This window comes from Camelus ferus, chromosome 29 (genome assembly GCF_009834535.1).
Source record: "Camelus ferus isolate YT-003-E chromosome 29, BCGSAC_Cfer_1.0, whole genome shotgun sequence".
NCBI lineage: Eukaryota > Metazoa > Chordata > Mammalia > Artiodactyla > Camelidae > Camelus > Camelus ferus.
This window is the reverse complement of record NC_045724.1, coordinates 23,470,850-23,494,100: the sequence shown is the minus strand read 5'-3', so window position 1 is coordinate 23,494,100 and position 23,251 is coordinate 23,470,850. Positions and strand designations below refer to the sequence as shown.

Genomic DNA, 23,251 nt, shown 5'->3' with positions numbered 1-23,251 from the left:
AAATCCCCTACTGCAATTTAACTTAACGTTACAAGGTTAATTAAACACAAACAGACGACCACGGAAAGTTGTGGGATCTTGGCTCGTAGGTAGAAAACCACATATCTTGGCTGGTTTAGGTTTACTTCTGCCTGGAATGAGGAGCCTGGGTTGCATCACTCCCCACGTTTGCTTACAGTATATTATATAACCGGTCTTACAGCCTTGTAACGTCTCCCGTGCGCGGACGAGACACACATCCATGTGAACTCCAGGACTGAAATAAAAAGCACAGCAAGTCCCACATACAAAGCAAATCTTGAGTTTTCACACTTGGCATAAGAAGGAAAAGTGTTATTTTTAAATTGGCTCCTTTCCCGAACACTATTAAGGAGAACTCTAGTTTGGAACAATATTTTATTATAGCACTAAAAGATAGTCCCAAATCATTAGCATACTGAGTCCACTGAACGACTGACCAATACTACATTCAAAGCAGTCTGTTTAGAGCGAAGAAAGGGCTGAAGTAGAGTTTAGCAGCTAACCACAAACGATGCTTATTTTTAGCCTTATTAGGAATTTGACATTAAAAAAACACCCTAAACCACACACTTTTATTATATATGGTCAAAAATAAGCACCAAAAAAAGCAGCCCAGTTTTTCACAGTATTACAGTGGTTTAATACACTGCTCTTATGTGCCGCAGAATTCAAAAAAGGGTAATTTGTGAAAAAAGTAGCTGTAATTGCTAAACATTTGATGAATTGTGGCATAACACTAAATAATCATTCTTCATCTTTTTTCTTCTGTCAAAGTGGGCAAACCGGTTCTTTTCACTGCTTTCCCCTCTTATTTTTGAAAGAAAGAAACAAACCAGGGTGACAGCCATTCCATTTTAAACAAATGCTTCTATTATTTCATATCTAAACGTGGCTGACATCATCAGCTCCTTCGTGTCCTAAGAGATACTTAGCTCGGATACACTGTTACATAGTTTTTGCATTACACGAAATAAAATATCTCCAGATTTTGAAAATATTTATTTTAAAAACAGCAATCAAATTGTCTGTAATTACATTTTCTGCTTGGCTTTGAAAGCTACATTATTCAATATGCCAGTGGTCCTTTCCATAATGGTGACATATTAGCAATTCATGCTGCTGTAATACATCTGACTTCCTTGATGTACACACTCCCCACGGACCCAGAGGAACACTCTTGCCCCAGTTCCGTGTGTCCTGCACAGGACCTACCAAAGTGACACTTGTCAAAACAGTCCTACAGCGGCCTTTGAATGCAAAGTGTGCTGTGACTGAAAGCAACAAATGACAATAAATCCGGGTATATACATTCTGCTTGCTTTTGTTGCCTGGGAAAAAATAAGGCTTTTGGGAAATAAACTCCCCAATTGTATTGCCTTTTAACACCTTTTTCCATTTTAAACTCCAGAACTGGAAATTTGAAGCATTCAAAGAAATTGAAATTCTCCTTTGTTGCTTTCTTTCATTGTAAATTTTCGATAATGTGTCATTAGGACCCGCAGTCTACAAAAAGCGCAGGTTCTAAACGAATCCTTTCGGCAAGGCCATTCTGAAACTTCGCACGGTTTTTCTTTGTATGAAAGGGCTTCTGTTGCCCGCACAAAGAACAAGCGATCGCCACATATCGGCCAGGCGGGCGGGCCTTGGATGACTTTATACAAGGTTGCATTTTCCCTTCCCCAGTTCAGGGTGAAACCCAGCAGAGAGTGTGCCAGGGCGGGGAGGGAAGGGGGAGGCTCTCGACTTCAGTTTGTAGGAATCCAAGGATTTTTCTTAAACTGTGAATATTTAAAACGAAGATTTTCTTATCCTATCTTTCTCCAAATAGCTCTGTAGTTTCTTCTGAACAACATGAAAACAATGTCACTTTCTTAATGGCAGGAAAACAGCTTCCACTCAAAAGAATGTTCTATTCAACAGGTTCAAATATCTTAAGAACTCATTAGGCGTTGGGGCAGGGGGACAGGTGAAACACTGAGAAAGCCCAAGGGATGGTGGGAAAAATGACTAAGTGACTAAACTGACAAGTTGTGCGAGTCGTGACTCTGGATCACAGTTGTGTGGTCGCGAGAAAATGAATCAGAGGAAAATGGCAGCCCTGGGAAGGATCTCAGAGATTGACTAGTCTTGTGGTTTTCCATCTTCCTGGGGGTGGGAGAATCCTACGTGCAAGGGCACTTTTATAGGAAAAGTGAACGAGTGAGGTGAATCAGAGCAACACCACTCTGGCCGATTCCTAGATCCCCCTGGGCTCCCCCGGCTCCGGCTCCCCCTGATCCAGCCCAACCCCACTGGTTCCAGGCGGGGGACAGTGAAGTGCCCATGGTCAGCAAGCTGATCCAAGGCAGGGTTCTTCTCCAATGCTCTTCGAACCCGACTCCACTCTTGGAAAAGCACAGGCTAGTCAAGTACCCACTCTCAAAATAACTCAAAGGGACTTTGAGAAAAATGGGACTCTTGCATATTGGGTCATGAATGGCTGTTTAACTTGGACCTAGAGAATCAGAACTAGTTGGCACTTGTTTGACAGTATATACTAATAGAAATCCCATCCTGTTTTATAGCCAGGTCTTGGAAAAATAGGGACTTTAAGAAAATGGAATCTTTTTTCGAGTGCCAGAAATCTTAAAGTTTTTCAGGAGTCCTGACTGACTACTAACATGTAAAATGGCACAGGCAAGAAAACACAAAAAGGAAGTGGTGGGAAATTTGGGAAGAAAAGAATGTCACCCTAAGAATGTTTCATCCCTGTGGACGTTTACGGCGCATTTCAGAAGGCAGTCTTGACATTTCACTCTGGTGACCTGTTTGTCAGAAAGGGATTCCCGATGACTATCTAGTACCCACTGTGCAACAGGTGCTGCTTTACAGATATTAACTGCTTTAGTGCTCACAACGTTGTGGGACTGAATGTCTTACTATACTCATTTTATAGGTAAGAAAACAGGCACAGAAGGGTTATGTAAGTTGCTTAACCTCACACAGCTGGTACGTGGCTGGGCCAAGATTTGAACTGAGGCAGTCGTGGCCCAGAGACGTCAGTTTTAATCACAATGGTGTATAAGGATGCTCAGGAGAAGGTAAAGATTTCTTTGGTGACTAGCAGGCTTATTGCTTTTTTTTTTTTTTTTTTTTGGACAGATGTGAAGAAGATTAAGGATTTAAGTATAAATAACTCTTTTGAAAGATCTTCTTGCTAATGCATTTTTAACTTCTCCAAAAGAGTCATCCACATGCAGGCTTGCTTTTCATATTTTATCTAACAAACTTATATAATAATGCTTCCTATGTGCCAACCAGTGGTCTAAGCAAATGTTAAATATTCATTTCACTCCATAGGTAAGGACCACCATTATCCTTGTTTTTCGGATAAGAAAGCTGGGGTACTCACTGGCTGAGCCATTGAGCAAGTGACTTAACTACCCTGAACCTCAATTTTCATTCATAAAATTGGGATAATAATACTCATTCAGGCATTGATTTCTAATCACTGACTGAATTCTTTACATCCAATAAATATTATACATTTATTGGAAGCACTTAAATCAGTGAAACTATGTTGCCAGTGGGGATAAAGTACAAGAAAATTTAAATATAAAATAAATTCTCAGAGAAGATTATCTATTGTACAAAACAGCAACATATAGAACATAGAATAATGCATAGACGTTAAACATTACAAAAGCCTCTAAAATAGATACAATATCTAAATGAGAACTAAAATATTTTCACCTCTTTGATCCATTCAAATTCTACAATCCCATCATGTGAAAATACTAACACACAGATTCAAGCACCACACTAACAGCAAAAGGCTCAGATTGAATGACATTTGAAGAGCTTTCGGAATAAGAAAACAAAGCTGAAGATAGTTGATCCTAGAGGTAAATCTGCTGGGGGGGGGAGGAGCTTATACTCAGAGGATTTTAAAATTTACCTCGAGTTCATTATTTAGATTTCACAAGTGTTAGTTTTTATGAGTTGTTCCCATATCGTAGGTGACCTTGAAAGAAGAGCTCAGAAGAGCACTGTAATTTCTAGGTATCCTGATTTCTGGAGCCACTATTTCCCTGTCTGTGTCGAGCACTGATGATCTAAATTGTGCACTACTCATAAATACACATCAACAACTGGCAAAACAATTACCAGCTAGGCTGTTACATTTTATGACCACATTAGACATAAGCATAGTTGCTAGGAAAGAGTTTTAACCACTTTTTACAAAGAAGCCTGAAAGGAATATGGTGCAGTCCTAAAGTTCCTTACAAAGAAAATCATCCCTACTGGTTTTTAAATGTAAAATGTGGCAACATGAAGGACTGTTCATCTTTAGATCCACTTATTTGGGAATGATGTGGAAACAGCTTGCCGGCCCGTATTTCTGTTCTCACCGTCACCACCTGGTGTATCTCAACGCTCCTTGTCCGGGTTATGAATGACAAAAGAACCCTCAGACTTTCCACAACTTCAGTTTCTGACCACTGCCACCCCCCCAGAGAGATGTCAGAAGGAGCTTTCATAACACTTTTACCTTGAGTGAAAACAGCCTTAGAATTCCTTAGAATTTTTAGAATTCCTTAGAATTCATCATACCTTTGGTTTTTGAAGCTTTGGGTTGAAACTCCCAGCTTAAAATAGCCAGCCTGCTTTTCAAACACTCTCTCTCCTGTATGCTTTTTCCTTCCTTTCTATTTGTCCAAATCAAAACTATCCTTCAAGCCCTGATGGACACCTTACCTTTTCCACTAAGTTTCATAAACTATCCAAGCCAGACTACTGTCACTTCTTCCAGTGAGGAACTCCCACTGGGTTCATAGACAGCAAAGCTGAGTCTAGTCCTTCTCTTGGTCTCTAACCGCTTCATGTCTCACTCAAATTGTTTCATACCTATTTGTATTTTTTCTGTAGTTCACAAGCTCCTGGAGGACAGTGACCATATCTTATCAATCATTTGAGTCCTTTCAAGCATGTAGAGCATGATAAGCATTTAAAATGTACACGCTAATGAGTGAGGCATATGATAGCTCAAAATACGAATTAAAAAGGCTCCTTGCCTCTCAGAGGAATTAGTAGACTCCAGTAAAGTTGGCCTTTCCAACTTTATTAGCTTTGCACTGCAATTTTTCAGTATATCAAACTGTGGCTCCTAGAGATCCAAGCCTTGAAACAATTCTTAACAGATTTCAGTTACTTTCTCCAAGACCCCACTGGCTTAAACAACGGGTTTAATACAGACTGAATGTTAAATCAACATCACTAACTGGACCTATGCTGTCTAGTATAATAGCCACTAGGTCCATGTGGCTACCTTAAATATAAAGTAATTAAAATGTGATTAAATAAAAATTAGTCCTTCAGTCACACTAGCTACATTCAAAATGCTCAACAGCCAGTGACTCCTGTTGTTGGACACTGGATAGCAGAAAAGCCACCACCACAGAAAGTTCTATTGGACGGTGCTGGAGTCGATCTAAAGTCTCGCCAAAATTCGTATGTACAGGACCAGAACTGTGCATCGGCAAATAGACGTCCACCTTACAATGTGGTTTGGAGGCACTGGGAAGGCTCATCATCCCATGAAAAAACCCTCAAGACTCACCTTACCAAGAACTACAACGGCAAATTGGAGCTCCACTCACTCGGCTTAGGCCGAACAGGGCACTTCTGCCTTGGAAAGTGGTAAACGTTCCAAGAGGAATACCATGTTCATGGAAAAATACCTCAGTCTATTTTTTGACAGGGGGTTGCATGGAAAAAGCACAAAGAATTAGAATGAGCAGAAACTCCTGACAGGGAAAGAGGGATGCACAGGAGAGGAAGGGCCTAGAACGTGGCGTGTTTCCTGGCTGTGATGAGGTGCAGTCCTGAGCGTGCTGTCTGAGGATGGCGTCTACCGAGGACAGCAAATCTGGGGAGATCCCAGATGCTTGTATACTGAGGGGGCACAAGCCCCTCTCAGACAGTGAACGGTGAACTGAGAGAGTCCTAGGAATGCTAAGAAGGCAAATTACATAAGGGAAATGGGGTTTTGAGACCACAGCTATGCCTCAAAAATATAACTGAGCATCTCACTCTCCAGCCCATGACCCAACTTTACACACAGACAAGGCAGCATGGAGGGGAGAAGTGGTTTTGTACACACCGTGTTCATCCTTCCTCCCCTTCTCCATGAACAGGGGAGCCTAGAAGGCACGCCCTGGATGCCTTGCTGACTCGTGAACCAGTTTGAAGGCTTGGCCCTGAAGACGAATAGGCTTGTGACTTTCCAAGGTTAGTAGTTTAAGTACAACATTATTCAGATTTACACATTTAGCGTGTTTTCTTAAAAGGCTGTTTTCTGCTTTATGAAGTCATAGTTAATACGCTTAGGATAATCTATACAGGTGGAACATAATCTAAAAACTGGGGCAATGGTGCTGAGTTTTCTGCCAGTACTGGTGCTGGAAACAAGCCCTCCCCACTTGGCCTCCCAGCCGGCTGCCAGTTCTCGGGAGAATTCTACACCCCACCAGCCCCGAGGTGTGAGGCTCTGGGCTTCATTCCCCAAAACTTCTGTAGGGTTTCTTGTACCTCTCCTTTTCTTCCCCCTTTACGTTCATGATTAACAGAAAAACCTTCTCGTGAAGTCACTCAAGTTAGAGTCACATCCCCCAGTGGTTTCAGTAAGTGCTAACATGAGACACTTTCCAATCAGAAACAACGTAATATGAGCATGTGAGCTGATTTGTTCATTGTGAATGTGGCAGCCCTGTTGAGGGACTTACAGAAAGGACAACAGATGGCTGGACTGTTAAGTGATCGAACAGAAACCAAAGGATGCTCATTAGAAGTCACTGTCAACCTGAGAGAAAGTTTTATGACATGGTATAAAGCCCCGCCCTCAGCCATACACTCCTGAAAATATTTCTGACTCCTTGAGACACAGACAAAGTATTCAGTTCTTAGATGACATAAAAATCACAGAGAAAGATTTCATGATGTCAGCATTTAAGTATGGGACGCCTGTTAAAAATTATAGACCCCTCAACACCCTAGGCAGGGGCTAGGAATTTAATTTTTGCTGGCTTTCTAGGTAAATCTGAGAAGGGCTGAACATGAGAAGATTCAGAGTGACAACAAGGCCGGCAGACTGAAGCACGTTGGCGGGGATAAGTTTTGATCACCCTAGTTACACCTTCCAAACAAACAATGAAAATGGTTTTCTTGCTTTCCTATCATGTAAATTTGCGGAATTTGAGAGTGGAAAATAGGGGAGAAACGAGTTCTCCTGGCAGTTCTTGTTCAGAAGATGGGGGACTCTGCTTGTGGGGAGGAATCCTGCACTAGATGAGATGGGGCACCTTTTCCAATAACTTTTTATCTGAAAGCAAGTAAGACAGTTTGACCACATGACCGGGCATTCAGTGTCCCATGGTATTGAGTACTTTGGATTATAAATATGACTAATCGAGTATGTAATTAATTGATTTTGTCTTTACTTAAACATAAGAGGGAAGGTTGCTTTAGGATTTTATAGGACTTATGGAGAACCTTTGCCATAGCTCAGAATGTATTCCTCGTTTCAGAGAGCCACATTACGACAATTCAAAGCGTCTCCTGTTGAATTTGACCTTGCCCTCCGCCGGCCCCCCTCCCCCTCCGCCGGCCCCTCCCCCGCGCAAATCAGCGAGCCCCGCTTACCACGGAGATGGAGCCGGGAAGCAGCGCGCCGTCCTGCCCCAGCATGTTGGACACGGTGATTTCGGGGAGGTCCATGTTTTGTGGGTGGAACGGGAGCAGGCCATTGTGGTTCATGGGGTGACAGAGAGAGTGGTAGCCAGGCTCGACTTCGTTCAGGTGCACCAGCGAGTGGTCGGGGAGGGACGGAGGGGTGATGGGTGGAATGTTGAAGTCTTCACTTTCCAGGCTTGGCCCAGGGTACGACTGAAAAGACAAGAGGAACATGGTTGCAAATTATCACCCCTTCTCTTCATCGTCGTGAACAAACGCACAGGTCCCCTTCAGATACTCCCAGCAGCATCCTAGACTCGGCAGGTGAGGTTATCCCGCCGCCGTTTCACTGTTACCCACGGAAGGAAAGACCTCAAAGGCCTGTCCATCTCCCGCATAAAGAGCGCCTCCATCAGGCAGCTTTATGTTCCCAAGAAGCTTAACTCAACCAGATTTCAAAGTCCTCGGTAAAATTTTCCAGAGTTTTAATCTAGCTCAATAACTTTTTTTTTTTCATGGGAATTGTGGGGCAGGAAGGCAATTTATCAGATTAATGTTTGATCAAATATGCTTCATAGGGCTCACTACTGCTCAGATCGTGAGATGTAATAAAATGAATTCCAGAAGTTCTGGGCCAATTGCTTTCAGGTTTTGAAGAACCATGTGCTCACAATGGACCAAAGAAAGAGAATTAGGAAAGAAGTCACTTAAGTATGTTGCACAAGTGTGGTTGCAGAGAAAGTCTGATATATGAAGAGAAGGCCATTAAAAGCTATTTTTATCACAAAGATTATGTCATCAAAATAAAAATAACATGGCTTTCCTGACTTCTGACTACTCTCATTTATTTAATTTTCCTCTAAAACATGATAAATAACATTGCCATCATTTAAATTCAGTTTGGCCAATTTCAAAAGGCAAAAATGACACTAATAGTATTATAATACTAATTTAGGAATAAAAGTCAATAAGTAAAACAAATAACGTGGGCTTTTTCTTTCAGTAAGTAGATTTTTAATTTTTTTTTTTTTTTGCTTTTTAAAATCTTTAAGTAATATTCTTTTTTATTCTGATAAAATATACATAATATAACATTTACCATTTTAACCATTTTTAAGTGTATGGTTCCATGGGACTATGTACATTCACATTGTTGTACAACCATAACCACTGTCTATGCTCGGAATTCTTTCATCACCCCAGAACGAAACTCTGCGCCCACTGAACAATAGCTCCCTCTACCTGCTCCCCCCAGCCCCTGGTGACCGCCATTCGACTTTCTGTCTCTATGAATTTGCCTACAGAAAGTAGCTTTTAGATAAAAGGGGAAGGGAGGGAACAAAGACGGAAGGAAAGATTATATGAGGCCACGCTTGTGTAGAAATGGAATGTGGTAAACACTGAACATATAAGGAGGAACCGAATACTACAACATTGTTCCCCATTCATATCAAAACAGTGATATTTAGCGGTCTTTGGAGAGCAGGTGTCATAACACGAAGGACACAAATTGGGTCCCGATAACTCTCATGAGCCTGTCTCTCAAAGTAAGCGCTTCTTCCTGGAGTCTGAGCGCGTGGGTGACAAGGACTCGCTTGTCTGACAGCAGCCCTGCTGGACTGTGCGAGATCTGAAATGAGCAGGCAGAGGGCAGGCGCCAAGGAAAGCAGTGTAAGGTATTCACGGGGTGTGCAGCCAATAAGCTCCATACTCCTGCTTCCAAGCGCCTGGGGTTATTTTTTCCAGATGGTGTCTATTTGTCTAACAGAAAGAAAATCTTCAAGTTGCACTTGCTAAATGTTGTACGAGTTTTGATATATTTGTTGAGGTTTTGTCAGAAGACATGATTAAATAAAGAGCTCCTTGGAGCATCTGGCACTGAGACTGGGTCATGTAGAGGCACGTGTGGGTTAGAGACTAGGGGTGTAGGAAGGAAAGATTTGATTCATCTCTGCAGATAATTTTTCTGAAATAGCTGAAGTTCTGCTAAAAGAAAAAAAAATCACCCGCACTAGAAGTTCAAACATCAGTTACCAAATTTTCCTGTTTACAGTATCTATCTCTTGTCTGAAAAATGTATTAGTGCCCTGTGTCAAGATTGCAAGTTTGATTGAACTCTTGCTTGCCTGAGATATTTTAGACCTTGAATCTGTAGATCTAAACCATCAGCCCCTGGTATAAGTATTCATATAAGAAGAAACATAAAAGATGCAAAATGGGGGGGGGGAGGAAGCACGTTTATTAACGCTGAATTAGCGTAAAGCACTGTATTGAGTCCTTTGACTAAACTGTCTTCATCCAATCCTTACAATAGCCCCTTTGTGTAGCTATTAATACCCTGTTTTCCTAAAGAGAAAATTGAGCATCTGAAGTTAAATAACTTTCACTCAGCTGGTAAACAATCAACTCAGTACATTTGAGGAATGAATATACGAAAGAGGAAGGCATTTTTATTGCTGATACTACTAAAAGGAGTTTAATTGCTATTATTTTATTAAGTTGAATGATACAAAGTTGCCAATACTCAACTGTTTTTGATCAACAAAATTTCATAATTTAAGAATTAGTAACAGCGTTAGTATCAAGTTTTTCCTCTTCCCAAATTCCACCCCAATGCCCATCCCATTAAAATCAAATACTTACTCTATATGAGCACAAGCATTCGTAAATTGTTTGTCAACATTTCAAAGGCTGAAGCTATTGATCTGTATCTTTTAAGAAGTTAACTGGTGCCTGTTTGAAACTTTCCTGAATAAGGTACAATTAATGCCAGCCATAAAGGAAAAAGATGTTTTTAATTTTATAAATGCCATTAAACCTCTGAAAACACTCAGGGATACTCTGCCTATAGTACACTGTAACTTTACATTCTAGAAATTCTCCAGGAGTTAAATCTTAATTTGCAGTGTTTTAAAGGAAGGTTTAATTGGTATTACTTTACACCCAGTGATAACAATTGGACTGCAATTTTAAGCTACATGGTTTATTTTCATGTAATTACGTGTTAAATTTACTTAATCCGTGCACTTACATACCGAAACCACAGATTCCACAACTTAGCCGGTAACAGGGAGTTATGTGGATCAAGAATTTTAACAACAGAAGGTTACTTAGTAGTTTCTGTTCTTTACATTAGAAGTCATGAGATAGGTTTTGTTTTTTTTTTTTGCAAGGAACCTATTACAGTGTAACTGATACTAAATAAAAGTATCGTGGTAATTGTACAAATGTCAAAATGTCACAGAGCTCACAACAACTTCAATGCCAGACTAATTGCTAATTATTTTTTAATTTGGAAATGAATAGGGTAGTTCTTCAACATAGATCTTTATGGCATAACATCTTGATTTTGGTTTCTTAAAACTTAACAGGAGTAAGTCTGACTTAACCCTATAAGTTATGTCTTTGAGATGACCTGCAGTTTTGGGGTAACAATCAGATATGAGTTAGTATTTTCCCTTATTCCCCATGAAGCTGGCTGGTTATAAACAACGTTCTATGTTTGTTGAGTGAATTAACAAATGAATCTCTGAATGAATGCATACACCAGTGAATGAATGCGAAGGTGGTTCTTCAAAGTCATGAGGTTTATGGATCTACTGCTGTTACTCCATGGGCTTGAATAAATGCCCTGTATTCCCGAGACTTGGTTCATTCTTCAATTCTGTTGAGACCAAAGACCATTTGATCCTCCCTAAGACCCTTGCATATCCCTATGAGACACAGGGCTATGTTGTTTTTGTCTTCGTCTAAGAGACCACCAAGGAGTCAGTCCACGTCTTCTGAGAATCTGTGGGGCTGGGTTCCAGTGCACCCAGCAGGTGCCAGCTTCCAAGGTGGTACCATCTTCCCATCAGTCTTGAGAGCGCCTTACCCCTCCCCATCCAGAGATCAGAATCTTCTCAGCGGTCTGAGCCACATAGCTGCCTCCACCCCAAGAAATGATAAAAGTCAGTGGTGACCATCTACACAAATGCAGAGAAGTACTTAGGGTTAACGGTATGGAACTCGAGTCAATGCATTAAATTTTATCTTGGATCGTCACCATGTTAAGGAAGGTAAACTGGAAACAAAGAAGCAGGCAAAGGGGTCTGCTCTACGCCGTAGCCAGTCTGCATGATCTCCATGATTCAAAGAACTCAAAATTATATTACTCTTGCTCAACCAGATTCTCTCTAAGCCTAAGCTTCTCACTGGGCCTAGACATAGGCAAGTCTTATTCTGTTGCTGGCGCTGGGATCTGCCGTTGCCAGCTCCACCCCCGACCCGGAGGCTCTGCGGGCCTGTGTGTGTCCAGCAAGCAAGAGTCAAGGGTCATGGAAGGTGAGTAGGGTGGGCTGTACCCCCATGAAGCTTGGCTGATGCTGGAGTATAGATGAACTTTTCAAAGGCCACAAGGGGACTGTTGGAAGCATTCGAGTAGTAATTTCAGAACAGTATCATCCTCAAGAGACTATTTTTAGGGTTCTAAATAATAGACCCCGTGACTAGTTCAAGTCATTTTTCTTAAAACCTTACCACTGGCATTTGCACATTTAGCTTACAAAGCGCCACATCTTTCCCTAATGAGGAGACAGATTTGGACTGGCTGAGAGGCTCAGAACGCTTCGTCGGTGCCAAATGATTAGGCCACAGAGCGTGCTGGGAAGACTGGTGCCTCTGCAGCCCAGCAGTCAGCGCTGCTCCGGGCTCCCTGAAGCACGTATCAGTGTAGGGTCTGGGGCAGGCTTCTCGCTCCTGGTGAGCCTCAGTTTACGCTGACCCTCAGGGGTCCTTATAAGCATCAAAGCAAAAACATACGATAGGTAAGAAGCCTAGCAATATGTCTGCCACATAGAAAGTTCTGGATAAAGGGCAGCTTTAGCCTAGCCACGGTTATTGTCAAATGGGTTGACAGATGCCACGGATTGGGTCGTGTCCAAGAACACCAACAACTATAGACCGAATAGGAGAGGTTTAGACTTCGTTATGAAGGAATCTCAGCCTGTTTCCATTGATCAGACCTCATACTGAAGCCAAGTGCAGGCCATTCATACATAATGCATTCATTTAATTGCTCCCCATAAATAGCTTTTGCCTTTATTTTAATGGAACTAAGTTGCATTTTTGAAACTAAAGAATAAGAAAAGGTAGTGGGAAACGGTGAACAGGCGAAGGATGCTGAGGAGCTCAGGCAAGTGCGGAACTCGGCTCCTGCAGAGAACCTGCGGCGGGCCTGCCCCGGTGGTGAGTCGGCCCCATCCTATAGACCCACGTGGGAGGCGGATGAATCTGAGACCTCAGATTTCAGCGGCTAAGTCTGCAGCAGAAGCTGTACTTTCTAAGGTACTGTCTTGTGTCCGAAGAAAGACTGTCTTTCCTGGGAGATTCTTATCGAATTGCTGATCAGATGGGTCGTTTTTGTGACAAGAATCAAGAGATGGGCTTAGGAAGGTAATTAGGTTTGATTTGTTTTTTTGGGGACCTTTCCAGCCGCTTGACTAAAGCCATTGTCCTCCCCAGGTCCCGCTCCGCCTGCACCCCCATTTCAGTGAAGGTAGAAAGGAAACTTCTCCCCTGATTTCTGGAAGCACTCATCCCCCCCGTCTGTTCAGTGACAGGCTCGCATTCCCCTCTCATCACAGTGCTTCCCACAGTCGTGACCCGGGTGTCCTGGTGACGTTATTTTCTCCTTCTGCTGCCCATTTCCTTCCACCACGGCCTCTTCTTATTTTTTGTCCTTATCCTATATTATTACATCTGGAAATGGGATGTTAATTAGGCTGATTTTTCTTTTGACTACAGAGGATTTATGTTTTCACACTGCCTAGAGTGTTAACTATAACCTGACTGGGAGCAAAGAATGGGAAATCTCTTCTGGATTTTGTCTTTTCTTCTCTTTTAGAAATCTAGTTTCTCCACCAGAGGGGCCTTGAATTTGTGAGTCTTTGTCCACATATTGCAATCATTATACAGAGCATTCAACCTGTGGTGACAAGAAGTCCCATAACTCACAAGAATTCAAAAGATATCATCTTGTACGTATCTTTAAATTATGTGATGGCTTCATGCAATCGTGCACACACTAAAAATATGGCTATGGTTATAACACTGTAAAATATGTTCCTCATATAGGTCTTTATTTGAAAGATAAATAAATAGCACAGCCATCAAATGTATATGAAATGCCTTAATTTTTCATCTGTAACATAATTCCTGAACTCTCAGGGTAGACAAATGCCAATGTTTAAACACGTTTCGTCTTGTATTACCAAAATTCTTGTTGCATAATTGAAACAACGGAATGAAAAGCAAAGTAAACTAAGTTCATTAGAAAAATAATAAACTTCATCTGTATGCTTTCAGAAGTTAAGATATTGCATGTAGCACTGATTTCTCTCAAGAGAGTTTAAACAGCATCAATGTTATCTCCAATTTCTTTTGAGAGTACCTTCGGAAGTAGGTATTTTTCAGGTTCTTTTGTGTCTGCATGAACAAAGGTTGATAGCTTGAGACTATAATGTATTACTAGGGAAAGCTTTGGTCTGTTACATAAATCATCCTAACACTCAGCAAGAATTGTCCAACAGTGCCATTGATGTGTTCAAACCAATGATCCTGCAAACAATTTTTTGGTCTTTCTTCACATGTTAGACAATAGCAATAAATCATCTTCATTTAAAAACACACAATGTACTAATTTTTCAAGCAACAGTTATCAAAATGCAATTTCGGGTAGAACGTCCCACATTTATTTTATTTGTGCTCATTCATTTTGGTAGCCCGTGTGAAGTAAAAGGCTATGAGTGCCTCATTCACCATTGAAGCATGCATTGTGTACCTACTATGTGCAGGGCATCCTGCAAAGTGTGATTTGAGATACAAAGAACTGTAAGGCAGTTTGTTATAAAGGAAGTGAATTAGAAGAGATAAAAACCTTAGGTATAAACAGCATGTTCAACTGTCAAGCTCAGAGATAAGCGTGTAAACAAAAAAGGGATTACTTAATGCTGGGATGGTGCAGGGGCTGTTAAAAGTGGGTTCACCCTGATAACAGGGCCAGAAGAGCGGACACTTCTGCTGAGATGCAGTAAGCGATGAAGGAAGGATCACGAAACTGACAAACGAGCCAGTCCAACGCAGCAAGAGGTCCAACCGTGAGGTCAGGTCTCCAGTCTCTAAGAAAATGTCAAGGGCAAGATTGATCCCACCGATCAAAATAGACTTTGGGGTCCTGGGCCCAAAGCAAGCCTTTACGGGGACTGTTTTTTACTGGATTATTAAACAACCAGGATGCAAAGCCTGAATGAGACTGGAAACCAGAGTTAACTTGAGGTCGCCCCAGAGAATGTCTGTGAGGGCCAGGTTTGGGAGAGCGCTGACCCCTGAGGTGGGGTTAACAGGCTGAAGCTTTGAGGATCCAGGGCTGGGGAGCAGAGCGCCCAGCATTCTCAGATCAAGGGTGGGCAGGGCAGGGACGTCCAACACCATGGCTGGTGCTAGGGCCACTCCCCAGGGACTTCCAGAAAAGTCCTTAGCATTTCCATACGGGCATTCCTCCTGCCTTAATTCATTAAGGATACTGGAATGGGGAAGAGATTTATTTCCTCTTAGTGTTCTTTGGGGGCCTACATGAGTCTGTGAGCTGTATTTTTAAGGGACATTTTAAAACCAGGTGTGGTATGCAGTTGTCCTAAGCACCTCCTCTTTGACTCAAAAGCAAAACAAAACAAAACAAAACAAGCTTCTGGGAAAGAAATCACGTACTGCCCCGCACAACTCACAACCACACCTGGATGATGAGGGAGAGCAGACTGAGGTGGAGGAGCCGCTTCTGCAACCCTTGGGGGGGGGAGCCCAAGGGTGCTCTGGTAACAGGTCATCATTCCATATTCAGTGTTTAAAGGGCATAATTAAAACATTGAAATTTTGTCACTTAGCATACAATTTTATGTACAAATGCAGTCTAGCCTTCTTTTTAGTTTTCCAGATGTCTTCAATTCTCACATTGAGTTTATATTTATATATTCCAAAATTCAGTTCTACATTTTTTTGGTTTGTTTTATAAATAATCCATGTTAACGGGGGAAAAAAAAAGAAAATATACACTAAAAAAATTACTCTAATTCAATCACTCAGGAAAAAAACAAAAAAACCCACACTGTTAACACATGTGTATCTTTCAGGATTCTTTTTAGTCTGTGTTTGTTATTCTCTTTTGGGTTTTTGTTTTTGCTTCTCATAACACAAGTCAGAACATAAAGGTCTGATTTTGGAGTTAGAAACGCTCTTTGCAAATCTCATTTCTTAGCAGACGTAGTTAGTTAATTCTTCTAGAACTTAGTTTCCAAATCTATAAAATAGGGATGGTAACAGTATTCAATTCATTTAGAGTATATCAGGATTAATTGAGATAAACGAGATAATATAAATAATTCAAGCAATATCCTGGCTTAACAGAACTATCAGTAAATGTTAGCTACATTATTATTATTATACCATCACATAATTTGATCTCATCTGATCACTTGAAATAGATTGTGAATAATTTTTCATGTCAATAAATATCATCTACATTACTGTTTAAATGACTGCACAATCTCATTGTGTGTATGTTCTATAATTTATGTCACCAGTTTCTTATTACCAGACATCGAGGGTATTTCTAACTTTTCTCTGTCGTGAATCACACTGTGATAAATAACCTTATGCATTTTTTTCCTTAGGATAAATGTTCTGGACTTCTATATTTATGCTCAAATGAAATTACAGAATGCTCACTCAAGAGAAGACCTCAGAGACTATGTCCTCACTTCGCAGATGAGAAAAACGAGGTACGAAGAAGTTAAATGATTTGCTTGTGTTTAGGGAACTAGTCGGGCAGAGGGGAAACCCATTACCGAATAGAAATTTTTTTTCCATTTAATAATTGAGTAAAATGCATTGGGTTTTAACATACTGTTTTAAAGCATGTACGGCCTTTGAGCTTTAATACATTTTCTTTTTTAAAAAGAAACCTGTGTTAAATTGATTTTTGCTTGTGGCCAGATTCTTTTTGCTACATCACATGCAGGCAGTCAGCATGGAGTTGAGGAATCAGCATTGGCCTATTTTTGTATGTATGTATTTTTTATGTAAACTTTGATACACACTGTATGTGTTTACAGCCATTCTTTTCATTTTTCCCTGCTGTGCAGAAATCAGTAAACTCACAGTCTTCCTAAAGAAGCCAGATGAGCAGAGGACAAGAGCTAAAGAGACGGCCTCTGCCTCTGGCTTGGCTCCTCCCGCAGTCGAGGGGCCAGAACAAGGCAGGACAGGCTGCTGTTTCTGCTCGTCATCCTCTGATACGCAACACCGACTCTTTGGATCTTTTACCAGGAAGCAAATTGCAAGTGGATCTCGAGATCTCTGAGGATCATCTCACTTCCTACAGTCTTTGCTACCAACAAAGCTTCTGCTGAAGAGGAGCTGAAGAGAGGGATGAGGCAAAAAAAAGTGGAACAATTGGAGATAATTTCCTGATTTTAATGAAGACAGAATTCCTCCTCCTTCAGTTACCCAGATCCCTGGGAAGGGGCGGAAGGAGGGGACGTCTTCCACACAAAGACCTCCTGTACTTTGCTCATCCTTTGGTGGAGGAAAGGATGGGGAGGGTCCTGGACCCGGATGAGAAAAGTAACGGGAATACAGAGGAAGTGGGGCAGCTACAGTGGCAAAGGTATGGAAAAGAGGGGAAAGGAGGAGTCACCGCTCTGGATAAAAGAAGCAGAGACACACGTGCACGCCTCACCTCCGCACAGCTTCTCTGTGGGACTGAACAAACATGGAGTATGAAATTGCGGCTGAAATATGAAATTGCGGCTTTTATAGGTAACAGATGGTCAAATATCTGCAATTTCATTTGGTGCCCCCTTCATGTGGAATGTTCGCACACGCTTAACACAGCGCAGTGACCGCCACACCAGCGAGGACTGAGGCTAGCACACCAACATGTTGACCTCAAGGTTCTAAAATCAAGTGAGGCCTTGCTGACCACGGATGGAGTCTGACTTGGGCACTTCCCGGCCCAGAACCTGAGCTCTGATTATATATTATCTCTTTGATGTTTGGCCAATCACTTTCATCCTGGAGGAACCGTGGGAAGGATTAAATGAAACAATACCTGTGCGGCCTCTGACAGATACAGGTCGCCGCCAACTGACAGTTACTATGATTATGGGTCGACTTCACTGATTACCTTGCGGGTAGGGGAGTGCTCACCTCAACTTCCAGCCAAGCAGAAGCTTCCTACTAAAACTTAGCATCATCTTGACAAGCAAGAAGCTTAGCTGAAGTCAGAGCATTACAAATACACAGCCCGGCACTCACAGTACAGAGGAGATCAGGCTTCCTCGAAGGCAGCTTCCTCAGAGGGCTGCTGGCTGCGCTCCGTCCCTGCACACCCACTACCTGTCCCCAGCTCCCACTCCTCCGAGGCCGCTCTGGTTTGTGTGTTCAGAAAATAACCACTCCCAGTGGGCTTAGCTCTTCCTGAAGGTGGGCCTTCTCCTGAGATGCTAGGGGGCTCAGTGACAATCAGGGAAGCCTTCTTTCTTGGTCTGAAATCATGGCCATCAGAGCCCTTGTAAGCTGCAGACCGGGGTGGTTCTATTTGAGTCATCTGATGCCACGACTAAGAAGTCACTTGTTTGACTTCACTTGCAACAGGATCAATGATCATAACTCACAAACAGCAAGGAAGGTATGGAGAGCATTTTCCAAAATAGCCACCAATCAATCTCAAACCATTCGGGTTATAGTTAGAACTTTTTAGGTCCAAACTATGAAATAACATAGATCAGAAAAAAGCACAGGAGAAAGAAAGAAAATACGGACATAAAGGTTGAACTGCAACCCTCTTTGTGTTTCTGGGAAGTCCAGCTAAGTCTGCTCTGAAAGCAAGGAACTGAAACTGCAAAGGGAAACCTGACACTTTGTTAAAGGTGTCTGAGTGGCAGGTGAGGATATGAAGATGGTGGTCTCAGAAGAGATACGGGTGTGTGGGAAAAAACCTCAGCTTTTCCAAGCCTCAGTGTTCTTTTACTAAAATGGGCCCAACCACTTCAACCTGACATATTGGCATAATAAAATTTGAGCTTTTGTTTGGAACAATCTTTAAGTGTCTTGGAAATGGAGTTGGCATAGAAAGATGACCTCATTCAACTTGTTACTATTCTTAACCTGAAATACCATGCCTGTTTTTTCAGACATTCTTCAGTGACAGGCTTATTATAAGTGACAGGAGAAAAAAAATCTAGTACGTTATATATTGCAAAATTTAGCAGGAAGGATCATTTAGTTTTTCATCATGGCCCACGTGCTAAAGAAAAACATCTGCAAAATACAATTGTGAACAAGTCAGAGGGCTGTTTCCACTATGCATCAAATTCAAGCACATAACAGGTCAGGCCGTGCGCTGGACTCACAACACCTCCTGCCGGTGCCTAAATGTCCTGGGGTCACTTGACAGTTGCCCACTGAGCAAACCATCCTCCCCTGGGAGCTGGATGCTTTTGGAGAATCTGTTTCTGCCACCCGTGCTATTCCATTCAGATCTTTTCATCATTTTTATCACTGAAATGCATATGCCTAATGCTTGGAAAAACATACTATTAGACAATTATAATAAAATTCTCAGGCGTCATCAGCAGCAAACATTCATTCTCCAAAATAAAAAATGAGTCTTCTATTCGCAAATCCCACAGCTTGGAAATGTATATGATACACAACATTTAACCTGTCAACAGACTCATTAGTGTCAGTGAGTAGGAGCTGGCAATCAGGAGATGGTGCGCTCTACATGTGTTTATGTTTTAAAACGTTCCCAAAATAGCTCTGCCAGCAAGGTTGATAGAAAACACTTCTATTGGACAAATGAATTTCGGTTTAAATTTTATGGTCTACCTAAGACTTTTTAGAGAAATTCTATTTCTCATGTAACTGATCATTTACAGCTAACAGAGTCAATGCCCAACTAATAATAATAATAATAATAATAATAATAATAATAATAATAACAATAATGACTGGGTGGATAAAAAAAAATCATCTAAAGTTCAACTATATCAACCAAAATGGAAATGATCAAGAAAATTTGCAGAAAGACTAATGCGTGTTTCATGATCGAGGGCCCTAAGATATAGGCTTGTATGGTGCCGGTGTTCGGTATCCGTACAGCTATTAAGACATTTTTATAAACTGTAAGAAATATGTGAGCTATTTCAAGATATAATTCTGAAAAACAGACTTCCATGTAGGAAGCCAATTTAGGAAGAAAACAACATAAACAATAGTAACTTGTGTGCTCAAGTGAAGCATCTCTTTAATTTTGAGTAATGAAGATGTCAAGCCAAATGCTGGAGTAGTTTAACTTAATTAGGTGGCCTATTTTTCCAAGCATCCTTTCATTTCCCATTGAAAACCCAGCTTGTATGCAACGCAACAAGCGCGATTTTGTCTGTAATGAATACCTCGGGGACTGCGCGCCGTGATCATTTGAACGCTGCACTGAAGACTGGTTTGAGTAACTAGTTTGGGCTCGTTAAGATGCCAGACTTCGCTGGACTAACTAGATTACTCAAAGCCTGGCAGCTTTGTTCCTTTATTGGGTGAATGGTCAAAAAGTCAAGTTGACCTGACTCCTGAAATTTCTGCCAAAAGGAACCAATCTGAAAGTAATTGGTCTAATTTATAGTTCAAATTTATGTCATGATCATGGAAATTTTATGGCCTATAGTCAAGAGAATCTTTTTTCAGAAGTGCTCTTAGGAAATATGACACCTTCTAGGCCCCTGCTGTCATACCTCATTGACCATCTAACTTTGAGAGTTTTCTCCTTAGGAAAACATGTAATTAAAAATATATAGTTATTAATATGTTTGGAAATCTCAAAATATTACAATTCTAACAGTCGATTTAAGAGAATATTGTACAAAAAAGAACTTGGAAAGAGCTGTTGTTTCTGCTGCCACTGCATTGTCTTTGATAAAGAGCAATACGATGTTATTGTAAGAATAACTGCCTGCTACTATTTAATCTATTATCACATTAATTCTTTGAGGCTCGGACTTGAAATAATTGTCTGAGGAGACGGACGTGCTGGTGCCTTTTGTGAATGTGTTGTGGTGGTGTTGACACTGGGATGGTGGGGGGCGGGCAGTGCTCCTGGAATGGAAGGGCAATGCTGAATGTCTGAACTGCAGGGCTGAAAACCACTGCAAGTAGGCGACAGAGCATGAATGCGATTAGAACATGTACACGAGTCACCCTAACATCTTTCAACAAACGATGCCACGTACTTCTGATGGGTCAGACATCACTCCAGCACAGGAGATCCAGAGAGAAAGAAAAGTCCTACCACAGTCAGGGGGGCACTGCTACCTGCCACAGCAGGGCAAAGACGTGCCTCCGAAACGCCAGCCAGACCCGGGGGAGGCGCTGGACAGGAGGTGTGCAGGCAGGAAGAAACCTGGGTCACTGAGCAACCACGAGAGGAGAGAGGGAAAGGTGGAAGTGAGGTGACAAGAGCAGAGTTAGCGAGAACCTGGGAGGTCCAGCACTAGGCAGGAATGTGCAGAAGGACAAGAGGAGACACACCGACAAGCAATGCAGAGAACAGAATCAGCGCCCCTGGATTAACTCAGGGCTGAGAGCACTGGGGAGACGCTCCAAGTTTCTGTCCTGGGTGACAGGGTGGGCGGTGGCAACGCTCACGACTCCAGGCAACACAGGAAAACAAGAAGTTTAGGGGGTGAGGGAGTAGGCTGGAGGTGATGAATTTCGATTTGACGAATGGATATGTTGAGCCTGAGCTGCTGTTGGGACAGGCGCCTGGGGGTTAGAAGTCAGACCTGAAACCCGCACACGTGAGCGGCCCTAGACATGCAGACACTGTTCAGCTCCTCCACTCAAGACGGATGGCATGGAACACGTGTTACATGCTCAGCTGCAGGAGCCTGGGGAAACTAACACTGCTCTAGTTTATCACTGTTTCTAATCTTCAAATCTTGAGATTTGAGGGACCAGGTAAGAGAGAATTCCAGTGGGGGAAGAAAACAGAAGCTGAGAGAAAGCTGATCATGACTTGAAAATAATCTGAAACATTAGGTCAGGACACTTAACACGTAGGGTTTACCATGATGCTCAGAATGAACAACAAAAACTAGTTCAAGCTTAAAGGATAACTGTTCATGGAAGGAAGGAGGAAGGAGGGACTGTAAGAAGAAAGGAAGAAGGGAAGGAAGCAAGGGAGCTGGGAGGAAAAACAAACAGAAAGAAATGGTCTAGCGGAGCTGAGGCCAAGATCCAAGAGTAAGTGATTTACTGAAACCATGGTTCAACCAAGCAACCGAAGCTCCTCCATATGATCTGACACCAGCAATATCTTCTGATTCTCCTGGTCAGGTGATTCCTTCTTGTGGGAAAAGCCCAGTCCTTCTCAACATGTCCCACACAGCACCTGGACTGAGGCGCACGTGAGAAGTGAGGGGACCCTACACCTGGAGAACTGGGGAGAAGGTCACCTGTGTGGGTGGGAAGTGTTGAATGAATAGGTCACCACGGAAAATATTCCTGAAACTACTGCAGAAGAACAAGAACGAGGAAAAGGAAACTAAAATAAATAAATCACCTTGCTGCCCTAGCCAGTTCCTACCAAGAGAACCAGGCTCCTCTTTTGTTTCTTTGGATGTGTTTAATTCAAATGAACATTTGTATCTTGAGTATAATCAATCACATACAAGGAATTACAGAAGGTACTAGAATGGTAAGGGCTGGAGAAAAGGAGCTTGAGTTTTTCAGGGAAAGAGAAGGCTCTCTGAGCATGAGTGTCTGCATGGGCCTGGGTGATTCTGGAGAAGAGGCAGAGCTCCAGTGGGCAGCCGGTCCCCTCTGGCGCCTTGTTGTGGCCTCTGGCGTGCTGGTCAACCAAATTTTAGGGTTAGGAATGGGGAAAGAGTGAGTTTGTGATGGTCTGTGGTCCCTGTTCATGTCTGGCTTCCCTTCCACCAGCCCATACACTTTTCCCCCCAAACTATACAGAAGGGAACCAACAAGTTCATGAGGTCCAAGCAACACAGGGTCGGTTAGCCCACAAAGAAGTCTTGCATTGCGTGGTGCAAATTTTATCCGGAGTACGAAAAAGTTAAATGGCGTTTAAAGGATTGAGTGGCCAGCACGCTTAGAGCTATTACAGGAGAAAATAGTCAACATTCTAAGGACGAAGCCAGGGAGAAGTGGAAATGTCATGGGTTTTTTGTTACATACCCGTCAGGCTTATCACAGGGTGGTGTATTCGATGGAAAAGCCACCTATTGATTACAAAGCTAGATGCAGAAAAAATTTTAAGGATTTGTGCACACCCGCTTAAGAGGTATAGAATTCATGCAGCAGATAGTGCCAGAGAGCCCTCTGGGACCGTCTAAAAGAATATCATTAATTTTTACAGTGCACTTCCAGTTCTGGAGCCCCGCCAGCCTTGGCTTTCTAGAAAGATCATTTC

General features: G+C 42.1%; 1 protein-coding gene across 3 annotated transcripts in view; it reads right to left on the bottom strand.

The window, feature by feature from the left end:
• The window catches only part of TOX (thymocyte selection associated high mobility group box), a 270,314-nt gene that overhangs the window by 110,851 nt on the left and 136,212 nt on the right, over positions 1-23,251 (bottom strand). For all 3 annotated transcript variants that reach the window (XM_032470218.1, XM_032470217.1, XM_032470219.1), the window contains one exon: positions 7,702-7,944. In XM_032470218.1, the coding sequence (XP_032326109.1) occupies positions 7,702-7,944 (243 nt within the window). The remainder of the gene's footprint in view (positions 1-7,701; positions 7,945-23,251) is intronic.